The sequence below is a fragment of the Patella vulgata genome, chromosome 5 (assembly GCF_932274485.2).
Source record: "Patella vulgata chromosome 5, xgPatVulg1.2, whole genome shotgun sequence".
Lineage (NCBI taxonomy): Eukaryota > Metazoa > Mollusca > Gastropoda > Patellidae > Patella > Patella vulgata.
Genome location: NC_065883.2, coordinates 66,080,258 through 66,099,296, shown reverse-complemented (window position 1 = coordinate 66,099,296; position 19,039 = coordinate 66,080,258). Strand labels below are relative to the sequence as shown.

General features: G+C 35.1%; 2 protein-coding genes and 1 long non-coding RNA gene across 3 annotated transcripts; 1 reads left to right on the top strand and 2 right to left on the bottom strand.

Moving 5' to 3' along the window:
* Window positions 1-1,386: 1,386 nt before the first annotated feature.
* LOC130012909 (putative nuclease HARBI1) lies at window positions 1,387-3,681 on the top strand (the record flags this gene model as incomplete). Its single annotated transcript, XM_056101036.1, has 4 exons — window positions 1,387-1,503; window positions 1,873-1,984; window positions 3,115-3,381; window positions 3,665-3,681. Coding segments are annotated over 4 exons (513 nt in total), but the record flags the coding sequence as incomplete, so codon positions are not given.
* A 269-nt stretch (window positions 3,682-3,950) lies between these two features.
* LOC130012908 (nuclear apoptosis-inducing factor 1-like) lies at window positions 3,951-5,566 on the bottom strand. The gene is made up of 5 exons (XM_056101035.1): window positions 5,361-5,566; window positions 5,013-5,080; window positions 4,697-4,753; window positions 4,191-4,271; window positions 3,951-4,102 (listed from the first exon to the last, which is right to left on the bottom strand). Exons 1-5 carry the CDS (start codon window positions 5,540-5,542, stop codon window positions 3,951-3,953), a joined length of 540 nt encoding a protein of 179 aa, XP_055957010.1. The 5' UTR covers window positions 5,543-5,566.
* Window positions 5,567-7,253: 1,687 nt separating this feature from the next.
* Window positions 7,254-9,630, bottom strand: LOC126820474 (uncharacterized). The gene is made up of 3 exons (XR_007679970.2): window positions 9,487-9,630; window positions 8,171-8,262; window positions 7,254-7,539 (listed from the first exon to the last, which is right to left on the bottom strand). It is a non-coding gene; the product is annotated as an uncharacterized LOC126820474 (long non-coding RNA).
* Window positions 9,631-19,039: the final 9,409 nt, after the last annotated feature.

The window sequence follows — 19,039 nt, the reverse complement described above, 5'->3', positions numbered from 1 at the left end:
TTTTGTTTGTCTTATTGAAAGAAAGAACCCCGTTGCTTTCCAACGATTTTCTTTATTATTCTGTTCTCACCACAGCAGTCAACTGTCATTCCGATCGTCGGTGGGGCGGGTGTTACAATGGAAAATCCTATTTACTTCAATACACAGAGCAAATGCCCGAATAAAATGTTCATTAAAAATGAATCAAGTCTGGCCCCGAGTTCACAAAGCATACTTAAGTACAAATCTATGCTCAATTTTGAGAATTTTCTCAAATCGAAAATTCTCAAAATAAATGGAGTTCACAAAACAATTTGAGAACATTTTTGTTCTCAAAGTTGAGAAAGTTCTCAAATATTTGAGAAATTTCTTAAATATTTGAGAAAGCTGCTAAGCGTACTTAAGTCTAAAGTAGAATGGCCGCCGTACGACGATTTAGACGCTTGAGACGACGCCAACTCCCTAGGCCTCGAGTCTTCTATGAAAGGGATGACCCCTTAAACCGTTTAGAGGATGACGAGCTTTTTGAACGTTTTCGGTTTCGTCGGGGGTCTATCCTTTTCATAGAAGAACAGGTAAGGGAAAGTATTAAATCCCCCACAAGGCGAAGTTGTGCTATTTTGCCTATGGTGCAACTGCAAGTATTGATTTGCCTGAGGTTTTTGGCAACGGGTGCTTTCCAGTTATTGGTTGCGGACACTCTGAGAGTGTCCCGCCCCACAACCTTCCGATGCATCCGGAGGGTTTGTTCGGCCATCATTCGGAATCTGATCCATTTGATAAAGTTTCCCGTCGGAGAAGATGCTAAGCGTGTTATGGAAGGGTTCAGAAAAATTGCAGGTACGTACACTGTGTTTACCATTTGTCTTGTGTCCCCTTCACGTCTCCGCCGCAATTATATATAATAACCCGCAATCTAAAAATATCATCACCGACAAGTCCATTGCTAAATCACCCAACTTACCCTCGTCTGCAGTGAACTGGACTGTAAATACCACAGCGCTACCAAACGAAGGCCTTCATTGGTTGTGTGACATATTCGACCGAGAGGCTTGTTTATCGATGTTTGATTGTTGACACCGCTGAATTTTACGATAAATGTTTTGATAAATCTACTACACAATGACACATACAATTATGTTCAAATAGATTGTTACAAAATACAAACTCTTTTCATGTATTATTTGCGTAATCTGTCAGTAATCATGACATTTTGTAGATATTACTAATCTAATATTAGAGTCTAGACTAACAATGTGAAACTGCAAGTAGAAAATGTTCATATTCGTGCCTTCATCTGTGAACAGTTTATTTTATTTCAAGCAAACCACGACAAATTATAATCTATTTATTATAAATAATAAAGTGAAAACAACAATAATTCAAGTAGGTCTATAACTTTGTTTTTCAGGATTCCCGAAAGTACTTGGCTGTGTTGACGGAACTCAAATTAAAATTGCCACACCTAATAAAAATGAAAATGATTTTGTCAACAGAAAAGGAGTACATGCCCTCAATGTACAGGTACCGATGAGCATCATATAGAAATAAATGCTAATAATTTTTAGAAATAGTATTGATAGTAACCACTTGTTACTCAAGTATTGGCATCATTTCTCCAGTTTTTAATTATATCATTAAATGGTCAAACTATTCTAATCTAGTATCTACTTACTTAGAATTGAATCCATCTGTTGGCATCAAGAGTTGATTATGGTCTTGTCATGTTAATGTATTTATATGTAGCATTTAATGCCCAAAAGAAAGATATGCAATATGCATTTAGCCCTGGCATCATGCCTGTATAATTACTTTTGAATTTAATTTAAGCAAGTTTGAAATATGATTAATGTATTAGATCATAAAATCTACAGTGTGACTTTATTTTTATAGATGATTTGTGACCCCAAATTTAGAATAACTTCGTTGTGTGCTAACTGGCCCAGATCAGTTCACGACAGCAGGATTTGGCGTCAGTGTGAATTGAATAACCAATTTCAAAATGGTATGTACATGTATATTTTGTATTTATGTTATTGACTTTCAGCAGGGTTGGCAAACATAATAACTTCTAAGAAATAATATCACAGTGCCTGATACCTACAGTAAAATGTATTACCTGTAAAGGAGCTAAGTCTCTAACTTAATACTTTCCATAATATTCGAAATTAAAAACACAAATTAGAATTCAATATTGATCAATTTCAATCATTATTGATGTTGTTATCTTGCTGTGAAACTATAGGACCCTAATATCCAATATTTAAGACACAATTAACATTTTATAATCAGTACACGAGTCATGTACCCAATGGTTTCGGTTGCCATTTTGTTATGAACTAATAAAAACATATCGTACAACAAAATGTTGAAGTAATTAGTGAAGAAAGGCCGATTCAAAAAAAAAAAATGTGTAGAATGCACTAAGCAGACGTAAACGACTGCATTTCAATTTGAACAGTTCAAGTATTTCATCGAACATAATTGATTATAAATTACAATATATTTTCTTCAAAAATTGAATATAAATCACTATAAATTTTAAATACATTCATATTACATTAATATGAGCTTTTAGAACCATTTTTGTCTATTTCAAGGTTCCAAAAAATAGAGTCATGCGGCCTTTAAATTTTGTGTTAGCATGGACTGTATATAGACAGTGTGCTTCCGGCTCGCTAACAAGCCTAGCATTGGCCTCTTGTCTATATTGCAAGTGTGTAGTTGTTTGGTTTATCTGATAAACCGAGGACCCCCATACATAAAATTGTCAGCGTACATTATTTCGAAAAAGCAGGGGAGTATTAAAATGGGTTCGTCTGTCCATCCGTCACACTTTTTGGGACACAATATCTCTCTTGTTTAAAGGACCCGTCACTAACAACAGTAGGAAATCACAAAAGAATACCTCATTTGTGCATGCAATATTTTCCTCAAGGCTCACTGTATGGGACATGCACATTTGCATTTGGCCTGTGGAGAAGAAAATAAGCCATTAAACCCCAGTTCATGCTAAAATTGATTTTTATTTCCCCATGTAGATGACCTTGAAATTAAAAAAAAAAATCAGCATGACGCATGTAAACTATCATCTGTCTGTCATATTAATTTATATTTTAAAAATTTATTTTGTAGGTATTCACAATGGTCTATTGCTTGGGGATTCTGGATATCCATGTTTGACCTATTTAATGACACCTTTTTTAAACCCAACAAACAGACATGAAGAAAATTTTAACACCAGCTTATGCAGAACAAGAGTTTTAATTGAACAAACATTTGGAATTTTAAAAAGAAGATTTGCTCTACTGCATTATGGCATAAGAAGTTCTCCTCAGCAAGCTGTCATTTACATAACTGCGTGTGTAATTTTACATAATCTTGGGATAGGTAGGGGGGGATGTTTTAGTTACAGATGTTGATTTTTTAGATTTAGATTATGACGGAAGTGATGAGGCTGTTGCCAGTTATAACCGCATAATAACACTGGATGGAGTAAAAAAACGTAATAAAATTGCTACCAAATTTTTTTCATAATTGTTTCAGTATAGGTGTACATATTAAATGTAATATCTACTTATGTATTCCTGCATTTCCTTGATAATCTTTAGAGAATACTCTTCAAATATTATATTAGTAATTTTACTTTCCATGAATATGTGTTAAAGTTTATTACTCTATCCAGTTACTAAATGCCTCTAAAAGATTAACAATTGTACATGACATGTACTTACAACAAATTTCAGTGGGGTGAAAGCTTAATCTGTTTCATTTAAAACTTTTATAACAGTCAGTAATTTTTAGAATAATAATTTATACATGTACTTATTAAGGGACATATATACATGTCATGTAAATGGCAGCTAGTTGAGGCGAACTTCTTATACAGCCATAATGAAGTAGAGAAAATCACAAATTATGTCAACGGAATAAAAAGCCTTGTTAATAAAAACAAATGCATTGATACTGTTTCATTCATTTAATTTATTTCTTTTTATACACAGAATTTCATATTCTATTTCCAAATTTCTCCTTTGTTGTTTCAATTTTTCTATCTCTAATTTTATTCTTTCATTATCTAATCTTATGTTTTCTTCTTCTAGCTGTGTTAACCCTTTACAAACTGTAAAAGATAAAGGTACATTATAGTATTTGTCTTTATTTTTTATGAAATTATCATGACATGTAAATTGACGCATTAGGAATTGTACCTTTTTGCCTTTTTGGTGTTGGTGTCATTATCGTACTAGTTTTATCTGCCGAATCTTCCTTAAATGTACCAGTAGCTTGTTCTGTAAATAATTTGAATAAGGGTTTATGATCTATTAGGTAATAAAATAAATTCTATGTATGAAATTAATCAATTAAGTGATATTTAAATAGTTTTCCATTATGTGTAATTTGTATATTGAATGTATTATAGATCAATAATTAATTCTATACTTTACCTTCAAATAATATTTCTATAGGATATGTAAGTGGTAGTGTCGGTGGTAGTATCTGTAGATCTAAATAGGAAAATATATTTTATTGTGGGTTTACTGATTATTTTAAAGTTTTAAGTGTCTAGTATAACATATATATAGCTATTGATTAATTATTACTTTAGTATGTAATTTGTAGTAGTTACCATCTGTATCAATACCAAATGAAAGGCCTTCAATTTCGGGTCTGCCCTCCATTGTATTTAGAAGTAGGTCTTCAGCATCAGTATAGCTTTGATTCGGTCCCCCACCTGTTTTGGGCCTTTTCATCTGGTCGAGTTTTTCTTTACCTTGAAAAGTTAAAATATAAATTTTCAGTGACTGATATTTTAATGGAGATTTATGCTAATAATAGTACAATTATTTATAAATATTTATGATTTTTAAATCTACAATAATTTCATTACATTGACGCTTTAAGGGGGCATGAATTGATTTGGCTGAAATTTTCAAGATTTTCCATTTTTATTTTTTTATATAGTTTTAAATCTATTTTTTTAACTGTCAACTCCTTATCTAAATCTGAAACATAATGTTAGTTAGACATACTTCTTTGTTTTATATTATGATACTTCTTCTTTACCTCTACTATTTCCCTCTTTTTTGTTATAAATTGTCTGAAATAGTAAACAATATTTAAATGGTAGATTTAGTTACACTTCTAAATTGTAATTTATAGGCCTATTTTGACTGTGAATGTGATATTTATCTAATAATAATTTCTATCACTACTATTATTAGTGTTCGGTTTATTATTGTATGTCAGTATCACCGTTTTAATAAAGATTAAAATTGTTGAACTTTTAATATTGATTTTATTTTTGTGAATAAAAGAGTGCCGATATATATCTAGCTGTATGCACTAGCCTAGTCTAAATTATTAGAAGCTAAACTTACGAATTCAGAGCATCAACCACCTCTTGCCACCCATTTTCTTTCAGTTTTGAAATTTTCCCCAATGCACCACACCCCTTTATTTTCCCAAATAAAGTCTCCTCCCTTTTTGTACACTCCTCGATTAAAACCATCTCCTCTGCGTTTGACCAATTAGCCGCCCTCTTCCTGCCATCGCCTTCCATTTTTAGTTGGTGCCAAGCGTAGCAGACGACGTTGGAATTGGTTTGTTTACATTTTTCGAAACTGCGAATGTCATTGGTCACTTGACCCAATTATAAGCAGCATTTTCAGTGGAGTTTTCATTGAATAAAAACAACAATTCAATCGATTTTTTTCATAAATATTTATTCAATGACAAGTGGAAATAAAGTAAAATAATAATAATAAAGTTATTTCTACAATTCCATTCATTTCTTATTGAAAACCGCTAATATTAAGGCGTTCTACCACGTAAAACACCGGTATCTAAAAATAGTTTTCATTCCTAGCGATTTCATTGGTTAATAAATAGAGTCGACTCCAGTCGCTTGTAGCATAGAAAACAAATAACATGACGAAATTACAGCACGCGATTTACGGAATCCATGACGCCAGTTAATGGAATACTCAAGTTGAGTAAAATTTTATATACTTAAGAATTTGCTCAAATGCTTTTGTGAACACCAAAGTTGAGAATTATTCTCAACTTTGAGCAGAAATATTAACTGAGAATTTTTTTTCTTTGTGAACTCGGGGCCTGGTCTGCTAAATATAAAAAAATATACACAGAATACCAAACATTGATATTACCAATACTAATGAACCTCAAAAGTATTTTTGTCAGTCTCTTGCTCAAGACGGGTACTGGATGGACAATGGACATGTTCAGCAAACATTTTGACAAAATCGAATATGCTATCATATTGATCAATTAGGTTGTGTATTATGGATTCGTGTTGTCAGAAAGAATAGTGCTGCTGTAACATTATTCACGAAACACGTTTTTTTAAAACAAAACATATATTCGGTACAAATATAGCAGAAACACCTGAATAAAAGTTCAATTTAATTGGTACTAAACAATAAGCAAACAATTTGGGGTTAATTATTCAAGAAAACTATAAATTTTGTTATTTAAGCAAAAACTGTCAACGCGTAAGAGAGAGAGAGAGAGAGAAATGGAGTTTAACGTCCACTCGACACAAACTAGGTCATTTCGGGACTAACATATGGTTCAATTTTATTTCCATAATTCGCATGCGCGTAGGGGTCTTTAGCAGTGGGAGGAAACCGGAGGACCCGGAGAAAACCCACGAAGTTGGACAGGCGACCCTACTCCTTGTCACGTACAACCGGGGATTCGAAACCCCGCCAGTTGACTCAATAACAGACTTTATGATACAGCACGCACGTGCTAACCATTCAGCCATCCAACCCCCCTCAACGCGTAAGCATTTAGAACTAAATTATACAACATAGCAATGGGGACTAAATATTCAACCAATAATGTAAATTTCCAATGCGGATGCATACTAATTGTGCATGTCATGTTTGATTGCCTAATAACAGTCTTCTTAATATGTCAAATGTAGCTTTCACATCCATCATTATTTTCTTATAATTTCATTCATGATAACAGTGTAAAAACGTAACAAACAATCATTTGATCATGTATAATGGGTTATGTAAAATTGTATTTAAATATGATTTGGTATTGTATTTCTATGGATAGATTAGCTAGCCACATCTCTAATCTGTGACTTAGATATATGCAAAGGCTTTTCTATTTGCAAACGGATTAACACTATTCCTGTAAAATTAGTTTTGAATTGGAAAGGAAGCTGATGTTCCTTGACTTATCATTACCTTCATTCAGTACATAAAGAGAATTTGATTAATCCAGATTTATCAAAAAATCGTGTCTTCTTGGTCCAATCCCAATGAATTTTGATATACTGTATTCAACTCAACAATAAATGCCAATGTTGTTCCAAAGCAATATTCCCTCTAATTAAAGAGAAAAGATTAGATCAAAAACAAAATTATGATGATTGAAAAGTTTGAACTTTGGTTGTTTTCGTTTTGAAGGTTACAAATTGTTTTAGTAAAAACCAGGATTTGGTTATAACAGTTTCCATGACTTCGGCAACTGAAATGAGACTAGCTCCCAAACAAAGCCCAAGATAGCCACCAACAGTACCTGCAAAAAAAATAGAAAGTTAAAACTCCATTACAGTGGCAGTATGGGGGATTAGATTAAGAGTTGACAGTTCTCGCAATAATAGTTTTTAAAAAAATGATAACGTAAATAGAATATGCAGAAAATTTTAGTCGAACCCCTCCACTCTGAACCGAGATATTAGCTTTTGAATTGTAGGCTGGCCTCGATCATCATTACTAAAGTCGGTACGATCAAAAACAAAGTCTCGATTATCCATGTTTGGCCCTTTATCAACGTCAACATCAATATGTGTAACCAGTTGATACCACTCAAACTGCGCCCTGGCTCAAACAACTATAGTTTTGTATACGGTCTTGGGGATTACTACCTATGCAATAACGGGTTTTCGAGTTTGAGTTCAATGGGATTCGACCTCCTCGTATTCCAAGAGCAGTCTATAAATAATGAATCAATAGTCTGGGCCTTTCTGTGGAAAAGTGGGCGATTTGGTGACCGTGGTCTCCTAAATGTCGTTACCCAATTGCAACCTATCTGAAATATATTTGTTTAGTACCGCATAGAATATGGCTGTCCAGAACTATCCGTATTCAGCTGTATCCGTATTAGATAAAAAAGGGTAGTTCAACGTTTGTTTGTTCGCCGTACTCACCCAAAATCTTATCGGTACTGTATTCTGGTTTGTGTTCAATGGTTTCAACGATCATTTCCTTAAAATTAATGTTGAACTTGATAAAGTTACGCCTGCAGAATAAAGAAATGGTTAAGTAGTCTTTCGTCGCCTATGTATTGCATTAAAAGCTTCGACTAAAAGAAAATCTCTACAATTCTATTGCGATACCGACTCCAATGTGTTAATAATTCATATGTCTTATGTTAAAATAATTGGCAAGAAGAAAATGTCTCGTTACCAATCCACTCCTGTATAACCCCGTGGAGCCAATCAACCTAATTTTACACATTCCAGCAAAATAATGTTTAGATTGAAAATAAGGTGGTTTTCCTGGCTAAACGGCACCCCATCCGACCCGGTTTTAGGACATATGTAAAATTTATGTCTTGTGTGAATATAATCGGCTAAAGAAAACGTCCAGTTTCCAATCCATTCCTGTATAACCCTGTGGAGGCAATCACCTTAATTTTCCACACGTGTTTTACTAAACATTCCAGCAAAATAATGTTTAGATTGAAAATAAGGTGGTTGTCCTGTCTAAAAGTCTTCCCACCCGACCTAGTTTTAGGACATATCTATAAAGTCTAAAGTCGAACATCCTTACAGAGACAACTTTATTTTAAGCATATCCCAATAATAAAATCTGGTTGAAATCCATCAAGTAGTTAATTGTGTTCATCATCGAACAAAGTCAAGATATTCAGAAAGCCAACATCTACACCAAGTTTGAACATTCTACCTTAATTACGACGGGTAAATCCATGGTCATAGTTCCCTGCTTTCTTCGAAATCAAAATAAAACTAAATGTAGATAATATATAATTTTGATATCACGAATTTTCTCTGAACCAAGGCGTTATGTACTGAATTTACGTGGTAAATAGAGAATCTCCTACGAGTCTTTTTTGATATCAAAAAATATCAACATACGACGATAAGGTTAAAAAAAACCCCAGGCTTTGTTTATCACCCAACCCTTTCTTACATGTACAAATAAATAAATATAATTGTTTGGTATAGATTTCACTTTCACATAATCTGATTACATTACATTTTTGACAGGAATTTAGCTATTGCAAAGTCATATATTGACTCATTGTTTCCTTCAATATCAATTAAATAAAAATAATGTTTTTTTAATAAAAAAGAAGTTACTTTTATTTTTAAAAAGCGGTTCCTTTATAATAAAGTAGTTCCCTTTTCATTGACCAATACTTTATCACACGAGCGATATCTACTAGAATGTATTATTGGGTGGTAAAAGAAGTTACATTTAATATAAAATTAATACCAACCCAGCATTTTCTAAGTTGGGAGCCTCACCCAACTCCACAAGTCGTTGTCTAGCCGCATCGTTAGGAAAGTAAGAAAATGATGAATCTGTTCGGTATTCTGTTAAAACACACGGATAGGTACACTGACAAATCATACTTCTCGCTGCTTCTTTCTCAAGTAATTCTGTACAATTATAATACACATTAGAGTGGAGAATGAAACCACATTTCAATATTTTTTTGTTAAATATACTTTCCCGCGTTCAAACTGTGTGGTTTGATGATATATTAGGACTAAATACTAATAAACTAATAAACCTATTAAAATTTGCGTCAAATCACTCTCAAAACCTTGTATTCTCGAGTCGATACATCAAGCTTTAAAAAAAATCTGTTTTTAGAAGCCATGTTTGTCACCTAACTGGCCTTAGCGAGAGTCCATTTTTTAGAATGTATTTGTCATTACTTACTGTCCATTGACCATACATATTGAGGCCTAAGTAAATTCTTGAAAAATATTCTGTCAACCTCTTTTTCCGCCGTTTAATTGCAGAGTCTCTTATACCGCTCCCTCAGTCAAGCTGGCATACAATAAGCCGTCGGGCGGCCATTTTTGCCCAGTGCTTGTCCCATGGGTGTTATTTGGAAAATCCGGCGTTTTTCTAGTAAGAATGGATGTCTTTACATTCCATATCCAAATTTGCCATAATTTATTGGAAATAACCACCCAATCAATACTTTCGGGACTATGTATCTTTAAGAGTTACGTGATGTAATCGCCATGAAAACTTTGTCATTGACTAGAGAAACATCCAAAATACTGAGAAATGTGTGTGGATTTAATAAGTCATTGAAGGTTATTGTATTGTCAGGCACAATGTGTTTTCCATTTATAATAATATATGTATGTAGCGCATTCGTCAGAAATATGCCCACAGCATACTGTGTCTAAACTACTAAATTCTGGAATTTTCCTAATAATCCTTTTGTATTTAAACCACTTGACTTCTCTAGTGAGCTCCGGCCACTGGCGTATAACAAGGCCTCTTACTTTTCTGGTATATACCAGAAATTCACTAAGCTATTATGCAGTATATCTGTACATAGAAAATCTTTGTAAAGAATTAGATACGAGCTAGGCGTCTGTGCTTTAATAGTTAATATATAAATAGATAATGAAATATGAATAGATTGAAACTGAAATCAAATAACGTTATAAGCGTTGGAAGATATAGCGTTGATTGTTTATTATCGTAGCAACGGTACTGGACAAGTCACAATTATCCAATGTATCGTTATTGTTTAAAATCTCGCTGGCGTGTTAATCCATTTATATGTCTGCCACCCGATACTCTAAAGAGGTAATTATACGCTTGCCATGTGAAAAAATGTCTAAATAATAGTTTATACAAAATTTTAGGCAAAATAAAAGACGTGCAGTAGGGTGATTTAGCTGTTACATAATACATTTTTAACTTCTAAAATTAAAACTTGAATGTATCATTGAACGAGAAAGAAATTTAATTGAAGTTATTTGTTAACAATTTTGGCATATGATTGATGTAATTTTTAATCGCACTCACCTTTGTTTACCGTAAAGCACGCTACATAAACTTGTATGGGTTCGGTGCAGATTTGGTCTATTGTGTCTAGATCTATATCTATAATCAAACGACATATCAAAATAATAAAATAACAAGCCGTCTATCATTAGATCTCCGGCCAATGTCTTGACTATTTATATGAATTGTAACAGTAAGACGTTAAATCCCATTTCATTTCATTTCTATATGAAGTGTACTTCATTGCCTGTGATATCACCTTTAAGCGCTACTAATGAACGAAGAGTCCTACCCTTTAAAAATAAATTTTCCCGAAAGCATTTATCGGGTGGTTATTTCCAATACAAGTATGACAAATTTGATGTATATGGGAAGTACAGACACCCAATCTTACTAGTAAAGTACTGGAATGCCCGAAAAACACCCATGGGGCAAGCACTGGGCGAAAATGTCAGGGTATCACTAACTGGCAACCTGACGACTTATTTTATGGTACCCTGACGGAGGGAGTGATTATTTCTTGATCAAATGGTTAATCGGTTTTGGGAACATTGAAGGGTGTCAACGTACAAAAGTCCCTGCAATTAAAGGCGGAAAAAGAAGTTGACAGAAAATTAAGAACTTACTTAGGCCTCAATAAATAGACATTACGTAATGAAAAATACATTCTGAAAAAATGGACCCTCCCTCAATCATGGCTTCTGTAATCAAATGAAATGGGGTTTAACGTCCTACTGTTCTGCTCGGAACTGGGCTAATGAAGACGGGCATACGCCATACAGTGCGCTATGAGGGAAATTTTTCCCTGACAGCGGCACTACGGTCTACTCTTATATCGAAATCCAACTGTCAAGGGATCTTTTACGTTTACGCCAATGAAATGAAATGGGGTTTAACGTCCTACTGTTCTGCTCCTGACTAGGCTAATGAATACGGGCAGCGGAACGATGGCCTACTCATATATCGAATTCCAACTGCCAAGGGATCTTTTACGTGCATGCCAATCTGTACACGGAACGACTAGACAACTGTCCTTGTCAGCCCCCCCCCCCGCCCTGCATCACACGGACAAGGGAGAACCACGCCGGAAAATCTGGATGAACATTCTCGGTCAATGCAGGGATCGAACACCCGACCTCCTGGCTAGCGAGGCAGCGTCTTACTCACTTAGCCACCATGATCCCCAACATGGCTACTAACAAAAGTCCCCCGCGAAGGAAGTTTTTGATACACTAATTAGTTTGAATATGTTTTAATCAAAATATATCATCAAATCACATAGTTTGAATGCGGGAAAGTGTCTTAACCTTTAAACCCTTTTTGGTGGCGACAAGAGTTAAGTCAAGAAACCTAATTCTTTGCTTTATTTCATATTTTCCAGAACACATAATGTTCCGGAGGTATCTTTTAATGTAATACTATAGGGTTTATTTTGGTTTAAAGAAAGGTGTTCTGTTTAATATAGAAATTCTTTACCTACATGATGTGTGACGAAAACTAGGGTAACGAAGTAGATTGCATTATTCTACTACTATTTTAGACTAACTCACCGACAGTTATGTCAGTATACATTGCTGGAAGTAGGGTACTATAGCCCAGTATCTCGTGTACGGATTAGTGCAATTAACTAAAATAGTGTTGACGTAAAACGGTGCCTATACGAAACACTTACCCAAAAATATAAATTTTCCCGCCCTAATAAATGACGTATTATACTTCATCCATAGGAGAAAGCTTGTTTGATTTACCCTCAAATATCATGATGAGATCGTAGGGGAGACATTATTCGGAGCTCAAGGGGAACATACCCATAGCCTCCTCGGTTTATCTTATGTAGAACTATCAAGAAGTATGTGGCTCTTGCCACGTTTAAGCCGTTCTGGTCTGAGTTAGAAAGGATGTTAAACTCAGACCGTGGGTACTATGATAACTTTGTAGTTTGCTGTATTTGTTTAATTATATAAACTTAGTAACAACATAAACGGTGTTCCGGAGTCAGTTAATCGATGATTGAAATAATTGATCCCACAACGTGAAGTCGACGAACGGCCTAGAAGAAAGTGTCACATCTGTCCAGGATAGTCTCACAGTTATGTTTATTTGGTGACCCGTAGTGCCACATTAATGAGGTTTTTTTGCCAAATATCATTCTATCACGGATCCACCTAAAGCCGTACACAATCAGCAAACTGACATTTCTTAATTTGTCGCATTCGAAATAGATATATAGCTAGTATTATGTTGGTCACAACTAAATCTCGTTGAACTTGACACATACAGATTCCGGCTGGATGACAAGATCTACACAAAGACAACACTCAATCACCCTAGAAGAGATATTTGTAGACTTATATCGAAGCTAAGGGTGAAAGAGCGGCTGCGAGACTACAAACACCAAGTCATCATCTGTGAGTACGGAGAAGAATGTACCACCAACCATGTCCTGGTAGACTGCGAGGTATACGAGGAGGAGAGAAGGGAACTAGTGAGAACAATGGAGACCAACAACATACCATTCAACACTAAGAACCTACTCTTCCCGAGACCAGATCTGAAACTGCAAATCTTCGAACAAATCCACGCCCTAATGGACACAGTTGGACTAAGTAGAATAGTGAAGTAAGAGGGGGTCACGGTTAGACGGGCCCGGCATCTAAACACTAAACTACATAGGGGATTTATATCAAACTGGCAGGATAGTGGAGTAAGGGGGAGTCACGATCAGACGGACTCGGCATCTAAACACTATTCCACCAAAAACATACACCAAACCTACAGAGTGGGATAGTGGAGTAAGGGGAGGTCACGATAAGACGGGCCTGGCACCTAAACACAAACCCCACAAAGATGACATCTACCAAACTAGCAGGATAGTGGAGTAAGGGGGAGTTACGGTCAGACGAACTCGGCACCTAAACACTATTCCGCAAATAAAACTGATACCAAACCCAGAGAGTGGGATAGTGGAGTAAGGGGAGGCCACGATAAGACGGGCCTGGCACCTAAACACTAAAACGATGACATCTACCAATCCAGAAGCAGACGAGATCATCTACCAAACGATATGTTTTATATTAAATAAAGGGAAGAACTTCCCATTAAACCAAATCCATGGCCTAAGGCCAAATGGAAAGATTGCAAAATCATATTCTAAAAAACAGGAATCAGCTTCCTATGTCTTGTCTGCGATATCACTTATGTGGAAGCAGACGTTAAACACCAAGCACGAACGAACGATGGTCACAACTTCCAAATATGAGTGAGCCAAGTGGTATATCGAGATACAACAAAATATGCCATCTTAGTCCAAAATAAAATAGTATCGAGTAGGACCTTAGGTTACAATTTGTATATTTGTCACGACGAATGGAATCTGTGTGCATATTCAAAAACCTAACAAACAAGCATTTGTAATTGTGTTTTTTATATAAGGGGAGCCACAGTAGCTGGGTGAGTATGGGGACACAGCTGTCTAATCAGTTCGTTCGCATTTGACGAAAACTGTCGCTTGCAATCATAAAAAAAACCCTTGAGAGTAAGATATTTCGGACTATCAATGGCATGCGTCTAATTATTGCCAGTTCATAGGTGTTTATACATTGAGTTTATTGACAAAGCAAGTATTTTGATATACAGAAATTAGTGCACACCTTCATTGTCATTCTGTTTATGCATGCTGAGACTAAGTATATATAATCAGTTTGAATGCTCGATACTTTAAAAAATAAATAAATAAATGTGCAATTAATTGATGTGTCATCTAATTTTTTTTAAATTTTTTTTTTTTTTTGGGGGGGGGGGGGGATTGCGGCGGGAGACATCAGCCTCACTGTTGGTTAACAGTTGTTTTATAACTTTGAAATGCGTTTTTCTTTGATTTTATTAAATTATGTAATTCACATTTTTGGGTAGTGTTTACCTTTAACGCGAAGTGTACATATAGCCTTCCTTAACGAATCTAATATTATGATATTCGGAATTATTACTTACCTTCCTGGTTATTCAATTTAGGCATACAGGGACATTTTTCTCGTAATTTCTTGTTGACACAGTCATTTATACAATTAGTTCTACTGTAATGCCTAGACTGATTACAATAGTGTTGACCAACGGATTTATATGGTTTGGACAAGAAGTCTGTCTGAAAATAAGATTTGAGAAATCTTGATTAAATCTAAGTTGCCTGTAAATATCCCTTTAAAAACGTTAGAGCCGGAGCTACACGATCACTATCAGTGGGATTATCTGCGTCATTACGATCTAAATCATCATATATTTACAATAGGATCATGCGTTATAGTATACAGATATTACATTCAGATCTTTAGTCATACATGTCTTATCACATCTCCTCGAAAAGCCTTTTTCCTGCACAGTTCATGTACATTATAATTATTTAAATATTTAATGGTTTTCAAGATCTCTTACTCAACTTTTATATAGTTAGAGTCAAAACATTAATTGCGGTTTCCTGCAATTATAGGTTCAGACCAAGTTTAGAAACTAAGAGGATTAAAAGTTACTCAACACTGTGGGACAAGGGTTTCTAGTGTTGCGCATTATCAGAAGACGCCCCTAGGCTGTACAATCTTCCCGAGGTGCATTATTTCCAACGGATTATCAAGGTATACTCTAGTAAGGATGGTAGATAATGGCTAGTTTACTTAATCGCACATACAAAAGATGGAATGTGGTTTCTGCAGCTATCGGGTAAACGCCACGCAGGGTGCTATGATTGTTGTCCTACCCTTATTTCACATTCCAACTGTTCAGAGTTGTTTTACGCGTGTAAGTTAATTTCGTCTAATTCGAACGAACTTACGCGGTTCTTGTCATCATTACAGGGAGCGTATATAAAAGGATCCATTATAAATGCTTGTTTTGTTTTTTAAAAAAAGATAATAAAGTAACGGATATGGGTGGCTGTTCCTGGTGACAATATAACGTCCGGTGACTGTGGTGGATAATCTTCGTTAATGGAATAAATGTAGAGCTTAAATAAAACACACACAGTTAAACGACCATTTTAACATTTTGTCATATTTATAACAATACTATTACATATATCTTTGCATTACACCTATATCCATGAACAGAACTTTGCAATTTATTCATTTTAGAGATCGAGTAACTACTAAAATTAATTTCTTACCAGATTTGTTTTATACTTAAGTTAGATAAGGTGCTGCGAATTCTATTAAAGGTTTTAATCAAATATTCAACTGATCAAATACGGTTCTAGCTGTGTTTGTTTCAGACTATTACCAAGTGTACTAAATCACGTTCCCTGCGTTTTTAACGATTATGAATTAATGTTTTATGATTGTCGTAGTTTATTTTTAGTTGTATTCATGTAAACTGCCCGAGGGCATCTCGCAGAGTTGAATTGTCGGCGCTGGATAAATTAAATACTATTATTAAGTTACCCCCCCCCCCCACACACACACACACACACAACCTGTAAATATAAATATAAATTTTAATATTATGTGTTTTACAATTTTTACTTCGATAATATTATTAGCCAATAAAATTGACAGATTCTAATAAAAGGTTAGGTTTATAGTCAGAGTACATAATTGACCTATGCACATTCATTTCATCGCATTACTCCTGTGTACTATTGTCAGATTATATCCGGAAGCAGTGGCGGGCTTGGTCTGAAAATATAGGTTGCCAGAAGACAAAGGGGGCCACCAACCAATACAATTCTATCATTTAATTATTAAAATGAATAAATTAAATTTTCCAAAAATATGTAATTAGAATTTTCCCGATTTTGCTTTCTTTAGTAATTACGGTTTACATGTAATGCAAATATAGCTTGCAGTACACAGTAGATACCAAATGTAAATACAGTGTTATTATTGAATTGTTACTAATTTATATTTTAATTATATTGTCTAAGGTGGCCCACTTCCTCGGGGGCCCACTTGCCACTGGACAAGCTGACAACCTGGCCAGTCCGCCACTGTCCGGAAGACTATGTAAATTAATGTCATATACTTTATAACCTTTTGTTGTATTTTACCGGATATTATTTATAATCCATTGCCATGTAAATCTATTGCTCTACCATTATACACAATATAGCCCGATTGCAATAAAGCTCAATTTCATTCATTTATTCTACGAATGTATATATGTATGGCTAATTTTAATTATTTATATACATTATAACATCTGAAGACGCTTGGTTAAGAGCAGACTGCTGGTTTATGATTTGATGTATATCAGAATGAAGTAAAGTGGACGTATTAAATACATATAGTATTTCTAGACTTCATTTAATACAAAACTATATTGAAAAGAGTGATATCCAATTTCATAAGTTACTTGCTTGTCGATATGCTTCCCGGTTGCAGTACATGGCCTGATTAACCAACCCAATCCAACCAAAATGAGTATTCTACAGAGTTGTTTGAAAAATGGTACAGTTGAGAAACCAAAATACCATTACACAAAAAGATAGCACAACCGGAGGTAAGACTAATGCATTTGCAATCGCAGAACACATTAAAATCAAGTCAACAGTGAAGCTGATGTCCCCTCCCGACCCCCCCCCCCCCTCAAAAAAAAATAGATGACACATATTGATTAATTGAACATTTATCAAACTGATTATCTATGACTAAGTCTTAGCATAAAATGTTCACGTTCCAAACCTGGTAGTGAAACTATACACTAAGTTTCATTACTCTCACGTAATTAGAACTAAAGTTACCGTGTCCCCGTGCATCAACTAATCAAATTGCTTATTTATGCCTATCCTAAGCAGAAAATGCTCATCTTTGAATTCAATCAAGGCATTCACATAATGAACGCCTACATTAAGTTTGAACATTCTACCTCAATTAGAAGAGCAGAGTTATTGTGTCACAAAAAGGGTGGCGGATAGGCAGGCGGACGAACCCATTTTAATTGTCCCCTGCTTTCATCGTAAGGCGGGGGACAAAATTGAGGCAGCTATTGGTCTCAGAATGGTAGAATAATCTACATTAGAGCTTAAACAATACACTGTGCCACAATGAGATACAGTATAATGCTCTAGCCCAAGGATGCGGGTGCATCACGATACACAGCTTTTACTGTAAATTGACCAAATATTGGTTAGTATTTAACCAACATTTTCGGCATTTTGTTTTCCTCACATTGAACCGAAATACACCATCATACAGAGAGAGAGAGAGGGGGGGGGGTAACGCCCACTCGACACAAACTAGGTCATTTCGGGACTAACATGGTGCAATCACCCCACTCCCACGACAAAATTAAACATGATTTACAAGTAACTACATACCATCTGTAGCATGCTTACCTTTAATCCGGCGGACAGGTGAGCTCCCGATTCACACGAATCTTGTCGTACATCAGCAATATTCTCCAACCCAGCTCCGATTCCACTGGCAGTAGTGATAAAACTTGTATTCCTTTCTCGTGCTTTTGCTCCGTTAAAAATAAAACAGTTTCCGTGCCATGCAGTATAAATAGTGTCAAAAGTCAATAAAACGTCTAGATCTTTTCCTTTCCATCTAACTTGTTTGAATAGTTCTCCCGTAACTATTCCTGCTGCTTCTGACACGCTACCCACATTTTGAAGGTTGCCCTCTAAAATCACCCGATACATTTATTTTGGAAAATTGATAAGGACAGGAACTACATATTGTAATAGATGGAAATTCGATCTTGTTTTTATAGTCCCGTCTAAAAACTGTTTGAACGTTGTGTTGATTTATTGCTACGATCAAATCTATGGAGGTATAAACTAAGCCACCGAATGCAGCAGCGACGACGAGGCACCAAAATATCCTGCAAATAATAACACGGTGTTCAAGCTTTATATTTGGTACACTATAATGTCATGTCATGTTTACCGCTGTTGTAAATGCAGAGAGGTTTTCAGATATATTTTCAAACTTACTGGGATTATACGTCTAGCATCCACGGATGAACCTAAACCACGCAATCTTTTGTTCGAAGATGTATTATCCCAGTCTTTTAAATTTATCATA

Coding starts and splice junctions, on each gene's coding strand:
- LOC130012908 (XM_056101035.1), bottom strand. CDS start 5,542: ATGGAAGGCGATGGCAGGAAGAGGGCGGCTAATTGGTCAAACGCAGAG. Junction 4,272..4,696: donor AGGTGGGGGACCGAATCAAA/GCTATACTGATG, acceptor AATTATTTACAG/AACAAGCTACTGGTACATTT. Junction 4,103..4,190: donor AACACCAAAAAGGCAAAAAG/GTACAATTCCTA, acceptor TATCTTTTACAG/TTTGTAAAGGGTTAACACAG.